Source organism: Lipotes vexillifer, unplaced genomic scaffold (genome assembly GCF_000442215.2).
Source record: "Lipotes vexillifer unplaced genomic scaffold, Lipotes_vexillifer_v1.1 scaffold109, whole genome shotgun sequence".
Classification (NCBI taxonomy): domain Eukaryota; kingdom Metazoa; phylum Chordata; class Mammalia; order Artiodactyla; family Lipotidae; genus Lipotes; species Lipotes vexillifer.
The window spans coordinates 1,797,616-1,818,969 of NW_006790015.1; the positions used below are offsets into that span (position 1 = coordinate 1,797,616).

Below are 21,354 nucleotides of genomic sequence, written 5' to 3' on the forward strand. Positions count from 1 at the left end.
AAAAAAAAAAAAAAAAAAAAAAAAAAAAAAAATGTGGCTACTAGAAAATTTAAAACGATGAGATGTGATTGACATATTTTATTGGACAGCACTGCTTTAGAAGTGCTCCAACCTTTGGCTGCGAAAGCCTGGCTAACTTCTAGATTCCTCTGTGGGACTTCCCACTGAGCAACTCGCAGGACCTCCATCTCTTCCGCTGTAGAATGGAAAGTAGTTTCTGACTCAGATCAAGCTTACAGCTGAGCCTTACACTAAGACCTTGCATAGGCTTTCTCCCCTGAAATTCTCCAGACGTCATAAGACTGTATTAGCCCCATTTTATGTGAGGAAGTTGAGGTTCAGAGATGGCAGGTAATTAATTGCTCAAGACCACAGAGCAGGGAATATCTAACCCAGTGTTTGAACCTTATGCCCAGGTCTTACCACCCCACCACATGCCCTGCTCTACCAAAACTTCCAAACTCAGGTCCACTTGATTGAAAGCACTATGTGTTTTCTTCTCCACTTTTGCTTCCACCCAGTATTCTCCAGTACGCTTTGGCTTGCAAGTTACAATGTTACTAGGCTCATGTAACTGAAGTGTCTGAGGATAGCTTAGTGGAGCTTAAGGCACGGCTGGATCCAGGAACTCTGTCTTTTCCCGTCTCTCATCTCTACTACCCTATGTGTTGGTTTGTCTGTAAAATACCTACCAGCAGCTCCTGGCTTGCTTCCTACCCAACCCTAGTGGACAGACAGCTTCTCCTTCCCACATTCTCAACAACCAAAGTAAAATCTTAAAATTGCATCTCACGGGCGTGTCTTGGGTCTCGTGCCCACCCCTGAACCAGTCCATCATGGCCAGAGGAATGGGATGGATTGATTGGTCCAGCCTGGTCCCATGGCTACTCCTGAAGTGGGGTCCCAGCCCTCTACCACAGACTTTGAGACTGGGAGGTGTAATTCTCCCGGGAAAATTGGACGGCTTTACCCCAAAAGGGAACGGATGCTGGGCAGGCACGAAAACATCAGATGGCCACTGTGTTTTCCTGGGTTGCGGTGGTAAAAGGTGTATTTTGGAGCCTCTGGCTCTGTTATACCAAGTCTGAAGGCATCACCATCCTCCCTGCAGGCACAGCGCAGAGGAACACTGTCTGTGAGCCGCCTTCCCCAGGGGCCAGCCCCAACTGCAGCGCCAGCCCGCAGGACTGCAAGGCCCCTGCCAGGTGACTCCCGGCCCCCTCCTATCCTGCTGACCTTAGCGTGGGGCTGTCCCACCCCATAGGAGGTCCAGGGCACTGCTGGCTGGGGGTGAGGATGGGGTTCAGCCCAGGGAGCCTCTCTGCCAAGCCCACAAGTCATTTGAGGCCCTACTGTGTGCCCAGCTTGCCCTGAGCACACAGGAGACCGAGAAGGCCTAGAAAACACAGTCCTTACTCCCAGGAGCTGACGGTGGGCCTGCCAGAGGCTGTGGGCATCTGAGGACCTATTCTCTATAGAAACGGTTATCGCTGAGCACAGACTCCCCTTGCCCCATCAGGAAAATTGCCAGTCCCATCTCCCGCTTCCTTCCCAGCAGCACCATCCCCCAGGCCAAGCCCACCCTGACCTCTCCAGCAAGCTCTGATGCCAGGATCACACTTCTTGGAGGGGGCACCCCCCTCACCCCAGAAGATGCTTCTAGAATCACTACCCACTCTAGCTCCTCCGTGGGGAAGCTCAATCCAGATCCAGGTAAGTTCTCCAGAGAAGCTGTGCGCTGTCTCCAGGGAAACGGGGTCCGATGGCTGGGCGACTGTGTGTGGCGGTCAGGGCAGGCAGGCACCGAGCTGTGGTCTTTCCCAGAGTGGAGAGAAGAGGGTCTCCGGGTCTTCTGGGGCTGAGGGCTTCGAGGGCCAGAGTAGATAATGGAAGGACTCATTCGTGTCACATTTTGGGTGCCAGACACTGAGGCAGGTGCCGGGGCATGCAGCAGAGCAGGCCAGCCTCTGCAGGTGTCGATTTGATGTCCCCCCTGGTTCCCACGGTGACAGATTGGGGTCCTCAGCTCACTCCTGTTTACACCCAAGAGCCTTCCGTTGTATAGGGATACCACACTTTGTTCATCCGAACAGTTTTTGGATTTTTGAGTGGTTTCCATTTCGGGGCTATAATGAAAAACATTTGTGTGAATGTATGTTTTCATTTCTCTCTTTTTAAAAAATTGATTTGTAGGGCTTCTTATAATTCTTTGTCCTATAATTGTGTCCAAAACATCTTCTCCCACCCCGTGGCTTGCCTTCTCATCCTCTTTACGGTGTCTTTTGATGAAGAGACGTTCTTCATTTCAGTGTAGTCAGATTGATCCATCTTTTCCTTTATGACTAGCGCTTTTCACGTTCTGCTTTGTAAGGCTTCTCCTCTGCTGAAATCTCAATGACACCCTACATTTATTTTCTAAGGTCATTGCTGTTTTGCCTTTGTTTAAAGAGTCCCCATGAATATTCAGTTGAACCCGCACCATTTATCAGATAAATTGTCTTTCCCCCACTGTTTCACCTGCTATCTTTGTTGTAAATCAAGGGTCCATATCTGTATGGGCAGGATTCTGGAGTCTCTATTCTATTCATTGGCCTCTTTGTGTATTCCGTGTGAATACCATTCTCTCTAATTACTATAGTTTTTCAGTAAGTCTGGATGCTTAAGCAGCTACTCCAACTTTGGTCTTCAACAGTGTATTGGCTGTTCTTGGTAATTTGCATATCCGCATAAAGTTTAGAATCAGCTTTTCAAATTTCATAAGATATCCTATTGGGATTTTAATTGGGATTGCATTGAATCTACAGATCAGTTTGAAAAGAATCCACCTCTGCAGTATTGAGTATATGGTATAGCTTTACATTTATTTAGGTCTTCTTTCTTTTTATTTTTAAAATTTTTATTTTATATTGGAGTATAGTTGATTTACGATGTTGTACAGCAAAGTGATTCAGTTATACATATACATATATCCATTCTTTTTCAGGTTCTTTCCCCATATAGGTTATAACAGTGTATTGAATAGAGTTCCCTGTGCTATAAGTAGGTCCTTGTTGATTATCTGTTTTATATATAGTAGTGTATATATATAAAATATATGTTATATGTTAATCCCAAACATATATGTTATATATGTTAATCCCAACATATATATATATATATATATATATATATATATATGTTAATCCCAAACTCCTAATTTATCCCTCCCACCCCTATTTAGACCTTCTTTAAATTCTCCCAATAACGTTTTATTATTTTCTGTGTAGAAATATTTACATCTTTTGGTTAGATTTCTAAGTATTTGGTGTTTCTGATGATGATGTAAATGGTATCTTTTTTAATATTTCATGTTCTAACTTTTTATTGTTAGTATTATTTTGAACTATGTGAAATGCCAGTATTTGACTGTTTCTGTACTATCAAAATGGCAGTTTCATGTGGTTCAATGCAAATATATAGACGCTCAATTGATTTTGATATGATAACATTAAATCCAACTACCTTGTGAAACTCACTTATTTCTTCTAATAATGTATCTTCAGACTCTTTGGATTATCTGTGCACTCAATGATATCATCTGTCCATAACTGCTTGGTATCCTCCTTTCTAAACCTTACCACTTTTATTTCTTTTTCTTGCCTTATTGCATTGCCTATGATCCTCAGGACCAAACTAAATAGAAGTTGTGATAGTAGGCATCCTTGCCTCATTGCTGAACTCAAAGGGAAAGTGGCTACCAAAGTTTTGAGCAGGGCAGTGACAGAGCAGTGAGACTGGGGAGAGGGCTCTGGCAGAGGGGAGGGACTGGAAGCGGGGGTGGGGGGCAGTTAGGAGGCAGTTAGCACTCTTCTCCTGTGTGGCCTTAGACACATTCCTTCCCTCTCTGAGCCTCAGGACTCCCTCTGATGGACATGTGCAGCGTTTGGGAGCTGGCCATGGAGCTGGGGGGCTTCAGTAAAGGGGGTGGTGGTGGGATGAGGGCGAGGCCTCTGTCAAGGTGGCCTGGCCTGAAGCTTCTCTGCTTCTTTTCCCAGGGCTGACCCTGCAACAGCCATGCCCTCAGGGGTCTGCCGACTGCAGGAAGCAGTGTGACCCTGACTACTACCTGGACAGGGACGGTCGCTGCACGGCCTGTGTGAGCTGTTCAGGAGGTAAGGGGCTTGTTTCTCCTCCAGAGGCTCCTTCCAGGGAGCAGGTGGGGTCTTAGACAAGAGGCCAAGAATCTGGGGGTGGGAGCCTTGAGCTTGGTCTCGGATGCTCAGCCCTTGGAGCCTGGTTCACCTTTGCTGGCGTTTTTTGAGCAGTTGGCTTCTAGTGACTTCTACTCACGATTGCGGGTTTTGATGGCCGTGACCCCTTTTCAGAGAGCTTCCATTCACTCAGTCTTTCCTGCAAGGAAATATTTGTTGATCACCTACCTGTTTCAAGCTTGTCTCATTATTTTTGTACATATCCTATGATGCCTGGATTGCAATTGCCCCCCTTTTACAGAAGAGGAAACTGAGGCTCGGGGAAGTCAGGGGGCTTCCAAGGGCCACAAGCCCTCGCAAATGGCAGGGCCAGGATTTGAACCTAGGGAGTCTGCCACTGGGTTCTGAGCTCATCACTCCACTGTGCTGCCTCTTAGAGCGCCTCTGCACAAGCACTTAGGGACTGACTGCTATATGCACGGTGGGATGACGTCCTGCCAGAGTTTCCCCTGTGGCCAGCTCCCCGCAGCCTCACAACACCACCAGCCTCCCTGTGATGTCCAAGCAGCTGCCCAGGCCCCGGGCTGCCATGGCTGTAGCCCCGGCCCACTCACAGTGGCCACCACCACCGGGGGGAGGCGTGATTCTGTCTCTGCAGCAACACGGACTGGAGTCCAGGGAGGCCAAGTGGGGGAAAGGACACTCCGTTCGTGGTCACTGGGGTCACTGTTCCAATTACTAAGGTCACAGAGCAAATTTTCTCAAAACTGAGTGGTGAAAAGCAAACTATTCGCTGTACACGTGGAGTCTGTGGGGCAGAATTCAGACCCAGCACCGCGGGGACACCTGGTCTCTGCTCCACGATGTCTGGGATCTCAGCTGGAAAACTTGAAGCCTGGAGCTGGAATCATCTGAAAGCTATTTCATTCTCGGGTCTGGGGTCGATGCGGCTGCGGGCTGGGCCCTCAGATCCTCTCCATGTCGGCCTCTATATGGCTTGCTTCGGGCGTCCTCAAGTCCTGGGTGCTGGACTCAAAGATGAGTTGGGGTGGGGTGGGGTGTAGAAACCATGCCCATTTTTATGACCCAGCCTCAGAAGTTACACGGCGTAACTTCCACTACATTCTGCCTGTGGAGGTGGTCACAGGGCCCCCTTGAGTCATGGAAGGAAAAAAAAAAGGCTTCTTTTTTTTTTTCTTCTTTTGGCCGTGCCGCGTGGCATGTGGGATCTTAGTTCCCCGACCAGGGACCATGCTTCTTGATGGGTAAGTGGCCGAGCTGGAAGAGCAGACAGACCCAGAGCTATTGCTGTGGCCATTCCTGGAAAATTATCATCTGTCACAGCTGCTGTGTCAGATGGGGAAACAAGAGATGGCTCTGGGCCCAAGAATTCCTTCAACTTGAATAACTGAAGCCCTGCAACCCTGTGGAGTGGAGCCCAAGTGGCTGGGGTCAAGTCTTGGCTCTACTGCTCGGGAGCTTATAAGCTCAAGCAAGTTTCTTAACCTCTCTGGGCCTCAGTTTCCTCATCCGTCAAATGCACAGAATAGTAGACCTCTCTCAGAGACCTGTTCAGGGAGTTAAAAAGCTTAAACCGGGTTAATCTGGATAGAACACTAAAAACACTGCCTTGCACACACTCGGTTATGTTAATACCATATTATAAGTAATAATGAGAGGTTTCAGGAAGACACTGTGCAGTCCCTTATCTTTATCGTGCAAGGCTTCTAAGCCTGTAAGTATCCCGCCGATTGAGAAATGTCCTTATTGAGCGAATCACATTTGTCTAAACTACTGATGCAGTAATTCTATTTTCACCTATAAACAGAGCGTGTAGAATATCCCCAAACATGTATAAATGCATTATTATACTTCTTATTTTACAAAACCACTAACAATTTTTTTAATTTTAATTTTTGAAAAAACCCACTTTTCATCATGGAAAATTTCAAACATATTCAGAAGTAGAGAAAATCAGGAATGGTTACGGACTATCACCCAGTTGTAAAGAATTATCAGTCAGGGCAAGTCTTGGTTCATCTCTACCCACGCCCACTCACCCCTGTTCTCTGAATTATTTGCTTTATTTAAAATCTTATTTTGGGCTTCCCTGGTGGCACAGTGGTTGAGAGTCCGCCTGCTGATGCATGGGACACAGGTTCGTGCCCCGGTCCGGGAAGATCCCACATGCTACGGAGAGGCTGGGCCCGTGAGCCATGGCCGCTGAGCCTGCACGTCCGGAGCCTGTGCTCCTCAATGGGAGAGGCCACAACAGTGAGAGGCCCGCGTACCGCAAAAAAAAAATTTTTTTAATTTATTTTTTTTTATTTTTTGGGATTTTTTCTTTTAATAGTTTTATTGAGATATAGTTGACATACAATAAAATGCACATGTTTAAAGTGTGCAGTTTGATAGGTTTTGCCATATGTGTGTAGCTGTGAAACCATCACCACAGTCAAGACAATGAACTGTCTGTCACTCCCCAAAGGTTTCCTCATGTTCCTTACCATCCCTCCCGTCGCTCCCTGCCTCTGCTCCCATTCCTAGGAAACAGTTATGCTTTCTGTCACTATGGAATAATTTGCATTTTCTGGCTTTTCCTATAAACAGAATCATAGAGTATATACTCCTTTTTTTTTGTTTTTTGGCCGTGCCACGTGGCTGGCAGGATCTTAGTTCCCCGACTAGGGATCGAACCTGTGTCCCTTGCAGTGGAAGCTCGGAGTCCTAACCACTGGACTGCCAGGGAAGTCCCTATATACACCTTTTCTTGTCCGCCTTCTTTCGCTCAGCATAATTATTTTGTGCACCAAAAGATCTGCTCAACGGAATCATCAGATGAGCATGTGCTCCTGGGCAAATATGTCTCTGTCCTCCTGGGGCTTCTCTGGACCCCTGCCCTCTCCATCCCAGTCCTTCCTCAGGACCCTTCTCTGTCCCGCAGACCACCTCGTGGAGAAGACACCTTGCATGTGGAACTCCTCCCGCGTCTGCGAGTGTCGACCTGGCATGTTCTGTGCCACATCAGCCTCCAACTCCTGTGCCCGCTGCGTCATCCGCCCCATCTGCCCACCAGGGATGGTCACCAGGCTCCAGGGTAAGCAGTTCCCACCCCCAACCAAGGGGCTGAGTTCTCTGTCCCTAGGGCTGCACCTCTCCCCACCCCCAACTACAAATGACCTTCAATCCCAGCTGTTAACTAGGTCAGGTTTGGGCTATGTTTTCTCTTTGAATAGTTAGATCCAGGGAGTGGGATAAAATCCAAACTTGGCATTTTGGTAAGAGTTTCTGAGGATTATTTTAAAATTTTTAAATTGTTAAAAAAAATTTTAATTCTTCTTGAAATTGTTGGTCTGGTAAAATCTTGACTTGTTTGCAAGGCTGTTTTATTGACTCAAGACAGATCAATATAAAACTTATGAGGAAGCTTCCAATTCAAATGATGGACGTTCACCAGAGTGTAAAAAAGTATAAACCCTTGACAGTGGACAAAAAAACAAACAAAAAAGAGTTCATCAGCAGATGAGAGATTTCAACAAATTTTTAGAAGGTGGAAAACAGATGGAAGGGTGGTAACAAATGAAACCAAGTGAAGGAAAGCTTACATAACTAGAATTCACTCCACGAGGCCTGCAGAAAAGTGAGGGGTAAGTTGCTCCTAAGACCCACCAGAGAGGCTCTGGGCTTAGAGCAGGTGAGTAAAATGAAGGATGGGGGTGAAGTGGAGAATTAGAAAGTGCAGTGAGCTGCAGCTTCATCTCGAAAATAAAAATTAAAAATTTGTAACAATGCAAAACCCACCAACCAAAGTACAATCTAAAAATAAAACAAACGAATGAATATAACAACAGCAAAAAAAATGTGTAACAATGATATACCATGGGCATTGACCAGTCTGAGAGATGGTGCCTGATTTTTTATCCCCTGATGAAAATGATCAACTTTTTGGCTAATGACACTGAAGGACTATCTAGGGAAAGCTAGATGTTGGCCACTCTGGTGCAAAGCCCCCTTTGCTTGTGTCTTTGGGAGTACATCCTGTCAATGGGCTGTTCCTGCTAAGTCACGCTGAAGTGAAGCCTGCCAGCTCACACTCCGCACCCATGAGCCCAGAGTTCCCAGGAAGACCTCCTGCTGAGGGAAGAGACCCACTGTGAAAATGACATCCTAACAACACAGTAGAAGAAACCCCACCTGCCGCTGGAATGGTCAACATCGTTCTTTTTAAATAAATATGAATGAGCAGTAAAGATTGTCAGACTTATAAGGAAAAACAGCAGTATGAAGGAGAATAACAAGATACACAAACAGAAAAACTTACTACAGGTGAAGCAATGATGAACCCAGGAATGGAAGAGAAAAAAATTAGTGTCCACAGAAAAATTCAAGAAGTTGTTACAACCACAAAGTGAGAACAGAAGGCAAAGAAGAAGGAACAGCAAGAGAGTAAAGGGCAAGAAATGGCTTTTAGAAAGTGCCCTTGTTACCAATCTGTTGCCTCTCAGGTCACAATTCACCCTTGAGTACCTGCTGTGTGTGCCCTAAAGGATTAAACTCTTGGAAGATTTCTCCTCCTTGGGTGTGATGCTATGCTTTGCCAGTAGGGGGAGCTGGAGGACCATTGCAGGAGAAAGGAGGCTTCTCTTGGCTATATTTGTTTTTTCCTGCTCCTGCTGCAGAGTCAGCCTGCAGGGCCTGTGGGTGGGGACATGTGGTGTTGTCCTGCCCCAGTCATGCTTCCAGAGTAGACAGTCCCTCGGCAACCACAGACCCAAGCTAGGTCTGGCGACCGCCTTCCATGCTTCAGGCCTCATGTCAGGAAAAGTGCCATAATTTCCTCTGTGGTCCCACCCTCCCACCTCGCCCCACTCCCAGCCTTGGGTCTTCTGCGCACCATTTCTCGACACAGTTACTGTGTGCTCCCACGGTGGTGCCCCAGCTTTCCCTGTGTACCTGACCTGAAAAGTGAGACTTCAGATTGAAATGACCTACCGGGAGCAAAGCAGGATGAATGAAAATTACCCACATGTAGACATAATAGATGCACCACCATTTATTTATCCATTCACCAGTTGATGGACATCTGGCTTGTTTCCAGTTTAGGGCTATTATGAATAATAGCAGCTACAACTGAATAAAGCAGCTACAACTGTTCTTGTCCAGGTCTTTGTATGGACATATATTTTCATTTCATGGGTAAATACCTAGGAGACGGATGACTGGGTCACTGTGCTGGCCACACAGAATGTCTTTAAGGGCCAGATCAGAGCTGGCCACCTGTGATCTGATCCAACCACATCATTTTACACGTGGAGAGGACCATACATAGTGCCAGAGCTAGAGCTGGAACACAGAGATCCTGAGTCATAGCCAAGTGCTCTCTACTGGACCACACCAGCTCCTTCTTAGTTGAACAGAGAATCTTTTACTTAGCTAAAATACAATTATGTTTGAAAGCAGAATAAAAACATTTTCAGACATAACAGGGGAGAAATTCTGCTTTTCCCCCATGTATCCTTTCTTAGAAAGTTACTTGAAGACGTAATTCTGTTAAATGAGGGGCAAAAAAGAAAAAAGAAAAAGCCACGAACTGTAGAAAACAGTGGTTCTATCCCAGGAGAGCAAAGAAGGGAAGTCGCAGAATGACAGCCGTGCTAAAGACATCACAACTTCCGGCTGAGCCCCGTCAGAGCCAGAAAATGAAGAGCTCCAGGGAATTGCCTGTAGGAATAAAAGGTAGAATTACAATTTCATGAGTAGTAGGGCTGAAAAACTTGAGGATATGGTAAAGGCACATTATTCTTTTATCAACAAGGAAAAGAAAGGTGACTGAAAACTCTAGGGAAAATAAAAAGCTGACAAGAAATGTACAGTTCAATTATGAAGATGAAAATTTCATCTGATTTTAAGCAATTTCTGGTTGTACCAAAAAAGGATTCCATTTGACCTTGATGTTAAGACCGTTCTCCTTCAAATGACCCAAGGATCAGGTATTTCAAGTTAAAGAGAAGTATTTAAGTGTGGTATGTCTTTTTTAGTTTCTCAATTGAGACTAAAAGCAGGCAGCTTCTTTCTTCCCCCTCTTCCAATGGGCCCTCTCCAGAGAACACAGGCAGACCAAGTATGGGCTAAACCATGCCTTCTTCTCACCTTCAGGTCCAAAGAAGGAAGAAAAGGGAGGGTCAGTAACCCAGGGAGAAAAGAGGGTGAGGTATGGTACATACAGAGAAGGGATGAGAGGCACCCAGGAGCGCTGGGCCCACCTTCTCTGCTTAGAGTAAGGGCAGCAGTTCTGTTGCTGGTTCCTGTCGCAGGTGTTCCAGTGGCAGCTCAGACCGAGGCTGCCTTAGAGATAGGCCAGAGGGTGCTAACGGGGTGTAGCCACAGTTAGTGTTCTTGAGCCCAAGAGCTCCTCCAATCCTCTGGAAGCCCACTCTCACTGAATCCCCACAACGTCTCAAATACAAATAGAAATTAGCATAATGAACTGCATTATTTTACTCATAGCCCAAGGCCTCCGGGCTTCAACTAATTTAGGTAATTTTCTGGTGACCACGTGGAAAGACATAACATGTATTTGGAGACCCCCAAAATCAGACGGCTCCTCAGGACCCTACCAATGAAAGAAGAAAATTAATCCTAGCCTCACTTTCTCTTCAGAGTGTTTCAGGAAAAATCTGAGAGGTATCATGAGAGCTTTTAGAAGGGAGGCGTGTGTGGGCGGGAGGTTTGTTTTGTACCACATAAGGGAAGGGGTGCCCGCTCCAGGAACATGGGGGCAGAGAGGGTTAGTAGCTGGGCTGGACCTACTTCAAATGTGGGCCATTTTTTTTTTCTGCCCTAGAAAAGCAGTTAATCATAAGGTTCTAAGAAAGTGCTCAGAACCCAGGCAGGAGGCAGTGTGGTCCAATGGAAGGTGCTCTGGGCTGGGACTCAGGAGCCCCGATTTCTGACTCTAGCTCCAGCTCTGTGGTTCTCTCCATTTGTAAAAGGAGGTGGCTGGGTCAAATCAGAGATGACCATGCTTGAACTGGTCCTCAAAGACATCCTGTCTGGTCAGCACAGTGACACAGCTTTCCTGCTCCTATAGGTACTCAAGTGAAATGAAATTATATGTTTTCACAAAGACTTGTACAAGAATACTCATAGCTGCCTTGTTTATAATAGCTTCAAACTGGAGACAACCCAAATGTCCATCAACTGGTCACCGGCTAAATAAATGGAGGTACATCTCTACGATGGAACAACTACTCAGCAATAAAAAGGAATGAATTACTGAGACAAGCAACGTGAATGAATCTCAGAAACATTATGCTGAGTGGAAGAAGCCAGACACCAGAGTACACACTGCACAATTCTGTCTAATCAAGTTCTGGAGGCAAACTCCTCTGTAGTGACATAAAGCAGATCCGTGGCTGCCCGGGTATGGGGGAGGATTGATTGCAAAAGGACAAGGGAACTTACTGGGGAGGTGGGAATGTTCTAGATCTTGAGTGGAGTTACAGTTACATGAAGGTACAGTCATCCCTCAGTATCCGCGGGGGATACCCAAATCTGGCGATGCTCAAGTCCCTTATGTAAAATGGCAAGGTACAGTGGGCCCTCCATCTCTGCGTGTTCTGCATCTGTGCGGTCAGTCAGTCTGCAGTTGGTTGAATCCTCAGGTGTGGGATCCTCGGATGTGACCCGCAGATATGGAGGGCTGACTGCTGAATGTATACATTTCTCAAAACTCAACAAACCGTGCACTTAGGGAACATTTCCTTCTATGTAAATCATGCCTCAATAAAATTGATTTCAGAAGAAGAGAACTTTAAGAATTGAGGCGACATTTACATACCAGAAGATGTTTAAATTTATTTATTTGTTTACATTTATTTAATGAGATTTCTCTTAAATGAAACCAGGAAGTCTGCAGTCATGAGGCCACCTTCCCGCATGGTCACAGCTGGCTTGAGATGAGGAGTAGCTTTCTTTTTGTTTTTTGAAATATTTATTTATTTAGGCTGCTCCAGGTCTTAGTTGCAAAATGTGGGATCTTTAGTTGCCGCGTGCAAACTCTTAGTTGCGGCATGCAGGATCTAGCTCCCCGACCAGGGATCAAACCTGGGCCCCTGCGCTGGGAGCACAGAGTCTTACCCACTGGACAACCAGGGAAGTCCCCCAAGGAGCAGCTTTTCCACTTTGATCTTTTGAAACACAAATCTGATCGTCTTAGCCAATTAGAGCCACAGGAATAGTGTGTTACAAAAACCTGGACATTGCAGCATTGATCTCTCACTCCTCCGTGGGTCAGCTGGGCCGCTCTGCGGTCTTGCCAGGGCTTGAAGCTTTGGTTTGGGTTTGCTCTGCATGTATACTTCTGGGACCAGCGGGGGCTGTGGCTACCCGCCCCTGGCGTGGTCTACTTATGGCAACGGTAAGAGTGAAGAAAGGGGGGCGGTGGAGGTCAGATGCCTCTTGAGGCCCAGCCGTCGCTTCTCTCCCGTTCCGCTGACCAGACAAGTCACACGGCCAAGTTCAGACACCAGAGGGGTGGGGGACACACGGACACCTGCCTTGACCTTAAGGAGCTGCAGAGTCACCTGGCAAAGGGTGTGGATGTGGGGCAGGATGCAGAGGTGGGACCACAATGCAATCTACCACACCTATCCCATCCTGTTGCTAATTAAAACCATCACTTTGGGGAGAAAGACCCAGCATTTAAAACAGCTTTATTGCGGTCTAATTTACATACCATAATATCTACTAGTTTTAAGTGCACAGTTCAGTAATTTTAAAGAAATTTACAAAGTTGTGAAACTATCACCACCTTCTAAGAAAGATTGTAGGTTAGTTAGTTGACTAACCCTAACCCTTGTAAGGCATGGGTCAGTCAATCCCATGCCCACCCCCCAGCCTGAATAACCACTAATCTACTTTCTTGTTCCTCTAGATTAGGGTTTGGGGGACATTTCCATAACATGCATCCTTCTGTGTCTGGCTTCTTTCACTGAGCATAACACTTCCGAGGCTCCTCCACGCTGTGGCTGTATTACTGCTTTGTTCCTTTTATTGCCAAACAATATGCTAGTGTACACGTCTACTACATTTTGTTCATCTGTTTCCAGCGGATGGGCGTTTGGGTGGTTTCCACTTCTTTGACTTCTATGAAGAATGCTGCTATGAGCATCCCCCCACCTTCTATTTCCTCTGCTTAGAAATCCCCACCCCTACTCATATCCCAGCAACCCCTTCCTCAGGGAAGCCTCCCTGGTCAGATGAGGTCAAGTCTCCCATTACAGGGACCCCACCTGCCTTCGTGTGACGCCTAAGTCTGTGAGCCCCACCAGCCGGTGGGCCCCCAGGGGTGGGGATCTTGTCCGTTTTGCTCACTGCTCTGTCCCAGATCCCAGCACAGTGCCCAGTACGTAGTAGGTGCTGAATAAAGGGTTGTTACAGTGGAGGGAAGCGAGGAGGGAGGGAGAGAGGAAGTGAGGAGACAGAGCCAGGACACAGACCTGGGTCTGCCCAGCTTCAGTGTCCTTGCCGCCCCATGGTGCTACCTCTCTGGACGTCACTAGTCCAGATGGGTAGGGCTCCTTGGCACTGATTCCTTTTTTTTTTTTTAATTTAATTTTAAAAATGGAAGTATAGTTCATTTCCAAGATATTGAATATAGTTCCATTGCTATACAGTAGGTCCTTGCTGTTCATCTATTTTAAATATAGTAGTGTGTATCTGTTAATCCCAAATTCCCAGTTTACCCCCCCTCCCCCCTTTCCCCTTTGGTAACCATCCTTGGTACCAATTCTAACCTGCAGATACGGCTGAGAGGGACACCACCCATGAGCCACCTCCCCCGGGGACCCACTCTAACTGCAGCACCAACGCAGAGGACAGCGGGGTGCCCGCCAGGTGACTCCTTGGCCCCCTCTCTCGATTTGCCCTTCATGCCCAGGGGATGCCCGGGGGGCAGCCGGCTGGGAGTGGAAGTGGGGCTTGGGCTAGACTTCTGGGCCAAGCCCACAAGTCATTTTGGAGAATGTGGGCCTAGGTCTGTGTTGGCACCATGGAAGGCCTAGAAACCCAGGCCCTGCCCTCAAAGTGCCTGACAGAGGCTGTAGGCAGGGGACCTGGGGTCTCAGGCCTCCTTTTCCATCTTGACTGGCCTTCTTACTTCTGGCCTCTCTCCCCGCAGCCCCACCCCCTCCCTGATCTCCCTGGCCGACTCCCTGACTGGTAAGGAGCGTGGAGGGGACGTCACCCACGTGCGGGGACGCGCCTCTGTCTCAGCCAGCACTCCTATATCCTCCTCCACAGGGAAGCCCACTCTGGTTTCAGGTAATGACCACCCCCATGAAGCAAGGCCTTCCTCCCAAGGAGGGAGGGTTCTCCCTAGGCGACAGCATCCACTTGGTTGGAGGTGGGAGGGACCAAGCCTGACCCCAGGTCTGCGGTTTCCTGATCTGGGGCTGTGACTCTGTCACTCGCTAGAGATGATTCCTTAATTCTTCTGAGCAGGGATTTTATTCACAGCTTCACCCGCATGGCCCATCATTGCTGCTCAGAAAATATTTGGTGACTGATTTCATGACCTTGACTAGTTTCTTTCTTCTTCTGAGCTTCATCACCTGTAACGTTGTAACAGCATATATACCATGCAGGGTAGTAAGCAGTGTCCAGTACACATGAGCCTTACCGGCTCCCCTTAGACGGTCGCTCTAAGTACCATGCGTTTTAGGACTTGCAGTTCTAATCTTAGACACTAGGTGGCAGTAGTTCTCAGGCCAGCGGCGCTCAAAGAGGTCCTGGGCTTGGCACCATCAGCAACTTGTTAGAAAAGCAAATTACCAGCCCGACCCCGGACTACTGAATCAGAATCGGCATTTTAACATGGTCCGCAGGAGATTCACATGCACAGGAATGTTTGAGAAGCACTTATCTGGCACATGCTACTTTTTTAACATCTAAAAATGGACTTTAAAGAATAATAACTATATATTGATTTTCAAAAGTAGCAAAGCAAGTTAAGTATTAAGTGGTAAAGAAATATATCCAGATAGTGGTTAAGAGCGTGGGCTCTGGAGTCCCCCTGGCCTGGCCTAAGGTGCTTCCTAGAGCCAGGTGAGGAAGGACAGGTGGGTAAGCGCTGGACAAGATAGATATAGATAGGATCTGGGTTTCTGTCCTGGCTTGGCAAAGGACCAGGTCCTGTCAGCCACAGTAGAGTCTGTGTCCAGGAGGAAGAAGTCTGGGGCGAGGGCTGTCCTGTGTGGTTGCTCTAGGGCCCCGGCTCACCGCCATGGTGCAGACTTCGGGGGCCACCAGTGCCAGGGCAGGCGAGAGTGCAGGGCGCCTCTGTGTTCCAGGACCTGTGCTCTTCTGGGTGATCTTGACACTGGTGGTGGTCGTCAGCTTTGGCTCCTTTCTCCTGTGCCACCGGAGGGGCTGCAGGAAGTGGATGGGGCAGAGTGAGTGCATGTGTCCTTGGGGCCTTGGGAGGGCAGGGTGCTCTGTCCTAGCCTGGCCTGGGTCCCTCTCCCGCCCTGCCCGCTGAGGCTGTCTGAGGCTGGCATCCCTAGCCTTCCTCCCGTTGTCGTTTCAGAGCTCCACCTGTGCTACCCAGTCCAGACCTTCCAGCCCAAGCTGGAGCCTGTGGGTGAGTGTCCAGAGGTCCAAAGGGGCTATGTGCAGCTACACAGCAGCTCTGGACCGTGGGTTTGGATCTCCCTCGGGGCTCCCTCTGTAGGGGTTCCCACAAGCTGCTCCTCCTTTCTGTGCAACCTCATCTGTGATGGGAATATAATGTGGGTGGAAACTTTGTGACACACCCTGTTTGGCGTCGGATGGAGCGCGGGCATGAAGTTTCAAAAATCCACCTTATCTTCCATTCTTGCCTCTATTGTGCCCTCAGGAGAGGCCTTCCCTTCCTCTCTTCTCTCTGTCGCCCCTTCCCAGCCTCCCTATTATTTTCCCCTCCCCATTCCTCCCTTCCTCCCCTCACCCCCTCCCTCCTGCTGGCAGCTGAGGGCATAGGGGTTGGGGTGGGGGTGGGTGTAGGCTGACAGGGCTAGAATCCTGATTCTGCCCCTTATGAGCTACATGACCTTGGGTGAGTTACTTAATTCCTCTGTGTCTCAGTTTCTTCATCTGTAAAATGGGAACAGTGGGGCCTAATTCAGAGGGCGGGCATGTGGATCCGTCGCGATGGGCCTGTTAAGTGCTGTGCGGGGCACCTGCACGTAGTCAGAGCTCAGCACATAGTGGCTGCTGTTTGCTGATGCCCGCCCCCGTGTCTGGGGCCTTTTTACTCAGCAGGAGTTCCAGGCCTTCCTGAGTTCTACGTTTTTCTGAACTCCTCTCTCTGATCCCTGGCCAGCCTCCAAGCCACCTCTTCCAGGCAGCCTTCCATGCTCCACCCATCCAGGCAGCAGACTCTTTCAGCTCTCACCTCGGGGGAGGGGACCCCAGCCATCTTGTGCCAAGTGTCTCCTCTTCTCTGGGCAGCCTCTTTCAAGGCAGGGCAACGTCCTCCTCAGCATGTCACAAGCATTGATTGAGCACCTACTGTGTACAGGCCCTGACCACAGGGGAAGGAGTGGACACAAATGGTCTGGTTTCAAGGCAGGCTCCCGCAAAGGGACTCACTGACTGAGGAGCCCCAGGGGAGGCAGGTGATGCTCTTCATTCCGTAAAGAAGAGACAAGACCCGGGGCCACACCACCTGTAGGGGCCACACCAGACTCAGGTGCTGGTCCTGGAGACGGCTGGTCTTGTTTGTAGAGGGCTCAGTCCTGCCCCCCCCTTCCTTCCTCCCCACCAGGTTGTCTACCACCCAGTGCCCACCCTGGAGCCCAGTGGTCAACTCAGACCGTGCCCCCCAGGTCCCCAGGCCCCGTGGAGAGCCTTGCTGTAGTGCGGTTTCTGACTTGGGCCCCTGAACACAGTCCGGTGAGGCATGTTTTGGATTTGATGAGTTTCACAAGCAGGTGCTTGCGTTCCCTTCGCAAGGGGGGTTTTTGTGTTTTGACAATTTCAAGCCTTTTTCCGTGAGCTGTCAGGCTCAGTGTCTCACTGAAACCCGCGTTTGCTTTCTTGACATTTTTCTAGTATTAGAGTTTCCATTGCTGTCAGTTTATTTTTTTTTCTTCAAACCTCCGTGATAGCAGTTTTGTCACACACACACACACACACACACACACACACACACAAAGACAGAGAGCCAGAAAGACAGAAAGCACCTTCCCTTAAGAAACCAGACCTACCAGGAACCAAGCCTGGGGCTCAGTGGTGGCCACTCTGTTTTGGGCCGTTTCTGGCCCGCTGGCTTCCGGTGGGTCCCTGGGGGTCTGGTTCCCAGGCCAGAGAGGGAAGGAGGTGCTGCAGGGGGCAGGATGCGTGTGTACTGAGCGGGGTGGATGCAGTGGGGGCTGGAAGGGTGCAGGAGCTTTTATTCACTCGTCTGCTCCTTCATGTCTCCGTGGGACACTTCCTATTGGCCCTGGGCTGGGTACGGAAACTGCCCTCCCGGGCTTTCAGACCAGCATCAGTTGCTCAAATGACTAAAGGCGAGCGGGATGGAAATGGTTGCCCCAGCCCTCCCGGTCCCGGAGCTCCAGGGCTGGGGGAGCCCCTGGTGCGGTAAGCCGTGCGTCAGCAATCTGGGCAGATGCCCCTTTGATGCTCACCTCCATCTCTGAATGGATTTGACTTGGTGACAGGCACACACGTGTTCTCATTTTACTCCTCCTTGTGAGGCGCCCACTGTTATCCCCATTTCACAGATGAGAAAGCTGAGGCACAGGAAGATGAAGGAACTTGTTTAAGGCCACTTGATTAATGAGCAGTACGACCAGCCAGGATTTTGTTGGTGGTGGTGGTGAGATTTTTGCATAAAGGTTCTCACCCTTGGCACTGTTGATATCTGCATGGGATCATTCTTTGTCAAGCGAGTTGTCCTTTGCGTTACAGGATGTCAGGCAGTTCCCTGGTCTCTAGACACCCGGGATACTAGTAGCTCCTCCCATCTGTGACAGCCAAAAATGTCTCCAGGTATGGCCAAATTTCCCCTGGAGGGGAATGTCACTGCTCGTTGAGAAACACTGATTGAAATTCTTTTAACCCTTCATTTTAAAGGACACTATAGTCATCACTTTATCTGTTACTTCAGGCAGGTTTAAGTTGGAAAAATTTTTTGTTTGTTTTGAAACAATTTCAAACGTACAGAAAAGTCTCAAGGATGGTGCAGAGAACTTATTTTATTTTGAAACATTTGAGAGTAACTTGCTGACATAATGTCGTATCATCCCTGAGTACCTGAGTGTGTATTTCACACGACTGTAGTCAAACCATCAAAATCAGAGAATTCACTTTGATGCATCACCACCAACTAATTCTCAGACCCCACTCAAGTTTCTTCATTGATGCAAATAATGTCGTATAGAGCAAAAGAATGCAGTTCAGAGTCTCGTACTGCATTTGGCGGTCGTGTCTCGTGTCCCCTCCAGTCTGTATTTCCCTCCTGGTCATGACCTTGCCACTTTGGAAGATTCCACCAGTGATTCTGTGGCTGGCCCTCACCTTGGGTTTGCCTGACGTTTCCTCACGCTTGGACTCAGGTGGTGCGTCTTTGGTGGGAGGGGTCATCCACCCCGCCAGGTTTCCCTTTGTCCCTTCCCTGCCGTGTTCACCGTGAGCCCTTGATTAGGGTGGTGTCTGCCAGGCTTCTCCACCATGAAGTCCTCTTTTCTCCGTGGTTATTGCTAAGTACTCTGAGGCTCTGTGCATAACTGGTGCCTCATCAACTTTGCTCCATTTCTGTATGTATATCTGTCTGGACTCATGGATTCCTCTCTTACTGTACTGCCATCATTACTTAATTTGATGCTCAAATTTTCCCAGGTTAGGCCAGTGGGGGCCCCTTCAAGCTGGCTGTTGTGTCCTTTTGTCCCCATCCTTCTGTGTTTGGAGCACTTGTTTTTTCTTTTTTCTTTCTTTCTTTCTCTTTATTTCTTCCTTCCTTCCTTCCTTCCTTTCTTCCTTCCTTTCTCTTTCTTTCTTTCTTTCTTCCTTCCTTTCTTTCTTTCTTCTTCTTTTTTCCTTTTTTGGTGGAGATGGGAGAGTTGTGGGATCTTAGTTCCACAACCAGGGGTTGAACCCTAGCCCTCAGCATTGAGAGGGCCGAGTCCTAACCACTGGACCGCCAGGGAATTCACTGGAGCACTGCTTTATTCTACGATATTCCCAGCTTAGCTTGTAATTCCCTGCCCTGTCCTGGATTTGAATCTAGGGGTGCTTGTTGCCAAACGCCTTCCTTGGGTCTGTTCTGCTTTCCACAGCAGCCGGGACCCCAGGCCAGAGAGGGGATGGGACTGAAAGGGAAGAGTGATGGGAATGGAAGGGATGGATAACTTGGGTGTCAGAACCCACGTGCTTGGCTTGAGCAGCCCTCAGAGAAGCCCTGGGAAACCAGGCACTTCTCCCCGAGGGAGGAGGGGCCCACCGATGTCCAGTGCGTGTGTCCCTGGACTTGTGTCCTGGGATGCTGGACATATTTTATGAGAAAATTGTTCTTATTCCAAAGAGCAAGGATACCAATAAGTGAAGACAGTGGACTGAAGCAACATTTTAGGGGAAAAGCACTTATGAAATCTGACCTCTGTACTTGGCACGATTTGCTCTAGGTCTTTATTAAAGTACACATGAGTGTTGTAACACGCCTGTAGGCCGACGTTGGTGCCCTCTGGATTCTGCCTTTTCACCTCGATGTTATTTTATGCTTGTTTCCGAGAGTCAGTATCGAATGTTGGTTTTCTTTTTGGTGTGATGGAGTTGCTAAGCCACTGGAGTATCCTGGGGCCCCTATGTGCTAGGCGGCATCCCGGTCACCTTCTCTTTTAAACGTTTTAATTAAAAAATTCTAAATGGACTTCATTTTTTAGAGAAGTTTTAGACTTACAGAAAATTTGAGAAGTTAGTACAGAGAGTTTCTGTATAGCCCACACCCAATTTCCTCTATTATGAGCATCTTACATTAGTTCGGGTAAGTTTGTCGCAATAAACGAACCAATACTGATACATTACTATTGTATTAACTAAAGACCATACTCTGTTCAGATCTACTTAGTTTTGCCTAATGTCCTTTCATTGCTCCAGGATCCCACCCAGTACACCACATTACATTTAGTCATCATGTCTTAGGCCCATCTGGCCTGTGACAGTTTCTGGCTTTCCTTGTTTTTGCTGACCTTGGCAGTTTTGTGGAGTTAAGTTGCATCCTACAACTTGCTTGTCGGTTAAGTTGCAGGATGGCTCTCTGCTTAGAGTTTGTCTAGTGTTTTTCTCCTGATTAGATCGAAGTTGTGGGTTTGGGAGAGGAAGACCATATGGGTTCAGTGTTATTTTCATCACGACATATCAAGGGTTTTGCTCTCAACGTGATTAATCCCTGGGCACCTTCACTTTTGAGATCTCATTTAATCTTCATAAAAACCCTCCAAAGTTGGCATGATCTGTCCCCTTTTCCAAATGAGAGAACTAAAGGCTGGGAAAGGTGAAAGATGCCATGCTGGGGTTTCACTGCTAGGAAGGCCTGTGATGAAGGACCGCTAAGCTGCTTTATTGTTTGGCACCTGTCTTGTTTGCCACTTTTTGGTTATTATAAACTGCACCGCTGTGCACAGGCTGGTCACTTTCCTTCGGGTTATTTCCTGAGGGTGTGTCCCTGAAGACGGATTACTGGGTCAAAGTGTGTAAAGTTTTCATTGCCCGATGGCTTTTGAGAAAGAGGAAACCAGTTCACAGGCATCAGCAGCTGTGTTCCTGTTTACCCACGTCCTCTCCAAGACTGCATTTTATCATTTTAATTTCTTTTGTCTTGTTACTTTGTCACATCCTTTTTTCCCTCCAAGACTTGCTGCCAAATGACAGTTGGCTATTTGCAAAAGTCAAAATCACTCTCAGAGGAGGAAGATTTGGCTTCACTGACATCATTTAAAAGAATGTGCCTCGGGGCTTCCCTGGTGGCGCAGTGGTTGAGAGTCCGCCTGCCGATGCAGGGGACGCCGGTTCGTGCCCCGGTCCAGGAGGATCCCACATGCCGCGGAGCGGCTGGGCCCGTGAGCCATGGCCGCTGAGCCTGCGCGTCCGGAGCCTGTGCTCCGCAGCGGGAGAGGCCACAACG

General features: G+C 48.3%; 1 protein-coding gene across 1 annotated transcript in view; it reads left to right on the forward strand.

Moving 5' to 3' along the window:
- TNFRSF8 (TNF receptor superfamily member 8) overlaps nt 1–21,354 on the forward strand; it is a 40,829-nt gene that overhangs the window by 10,499 nt on the left and 8,976 nt on the right. Inside the window, exons 3-10 of the mRNA XM_007463188.1 lie at nt 1,112–1,205; nt 1,556–1,713; nt 4,035–4,151; nt 7,135–7,287; nt 13,994–14,087; nt 14,371–14,513; nt 15,542–15,643; nt 15,778–15,831. Coding sequence (XP_007463250.1) covers nt 1,112–1,205; nt 1,556–1,713; nt 4,035–4,151; nt 7,135–7,287; nt 13,994–14,087; nt 14,371–14,513; nt 15,542–15,643; nt 15,778–15,831 — 915 coding nt within the window. The remainder of the gene's footprint in view (nt 1–1,111; nt 1,206–1,555; nt 1,714–4,034; nt 4,152–7,134; nt 7,288–13,993; nt 14,088–14,370; nt 14,514–15,541; nt 15,644–15,777; nt 15,832–21,354) is intronic.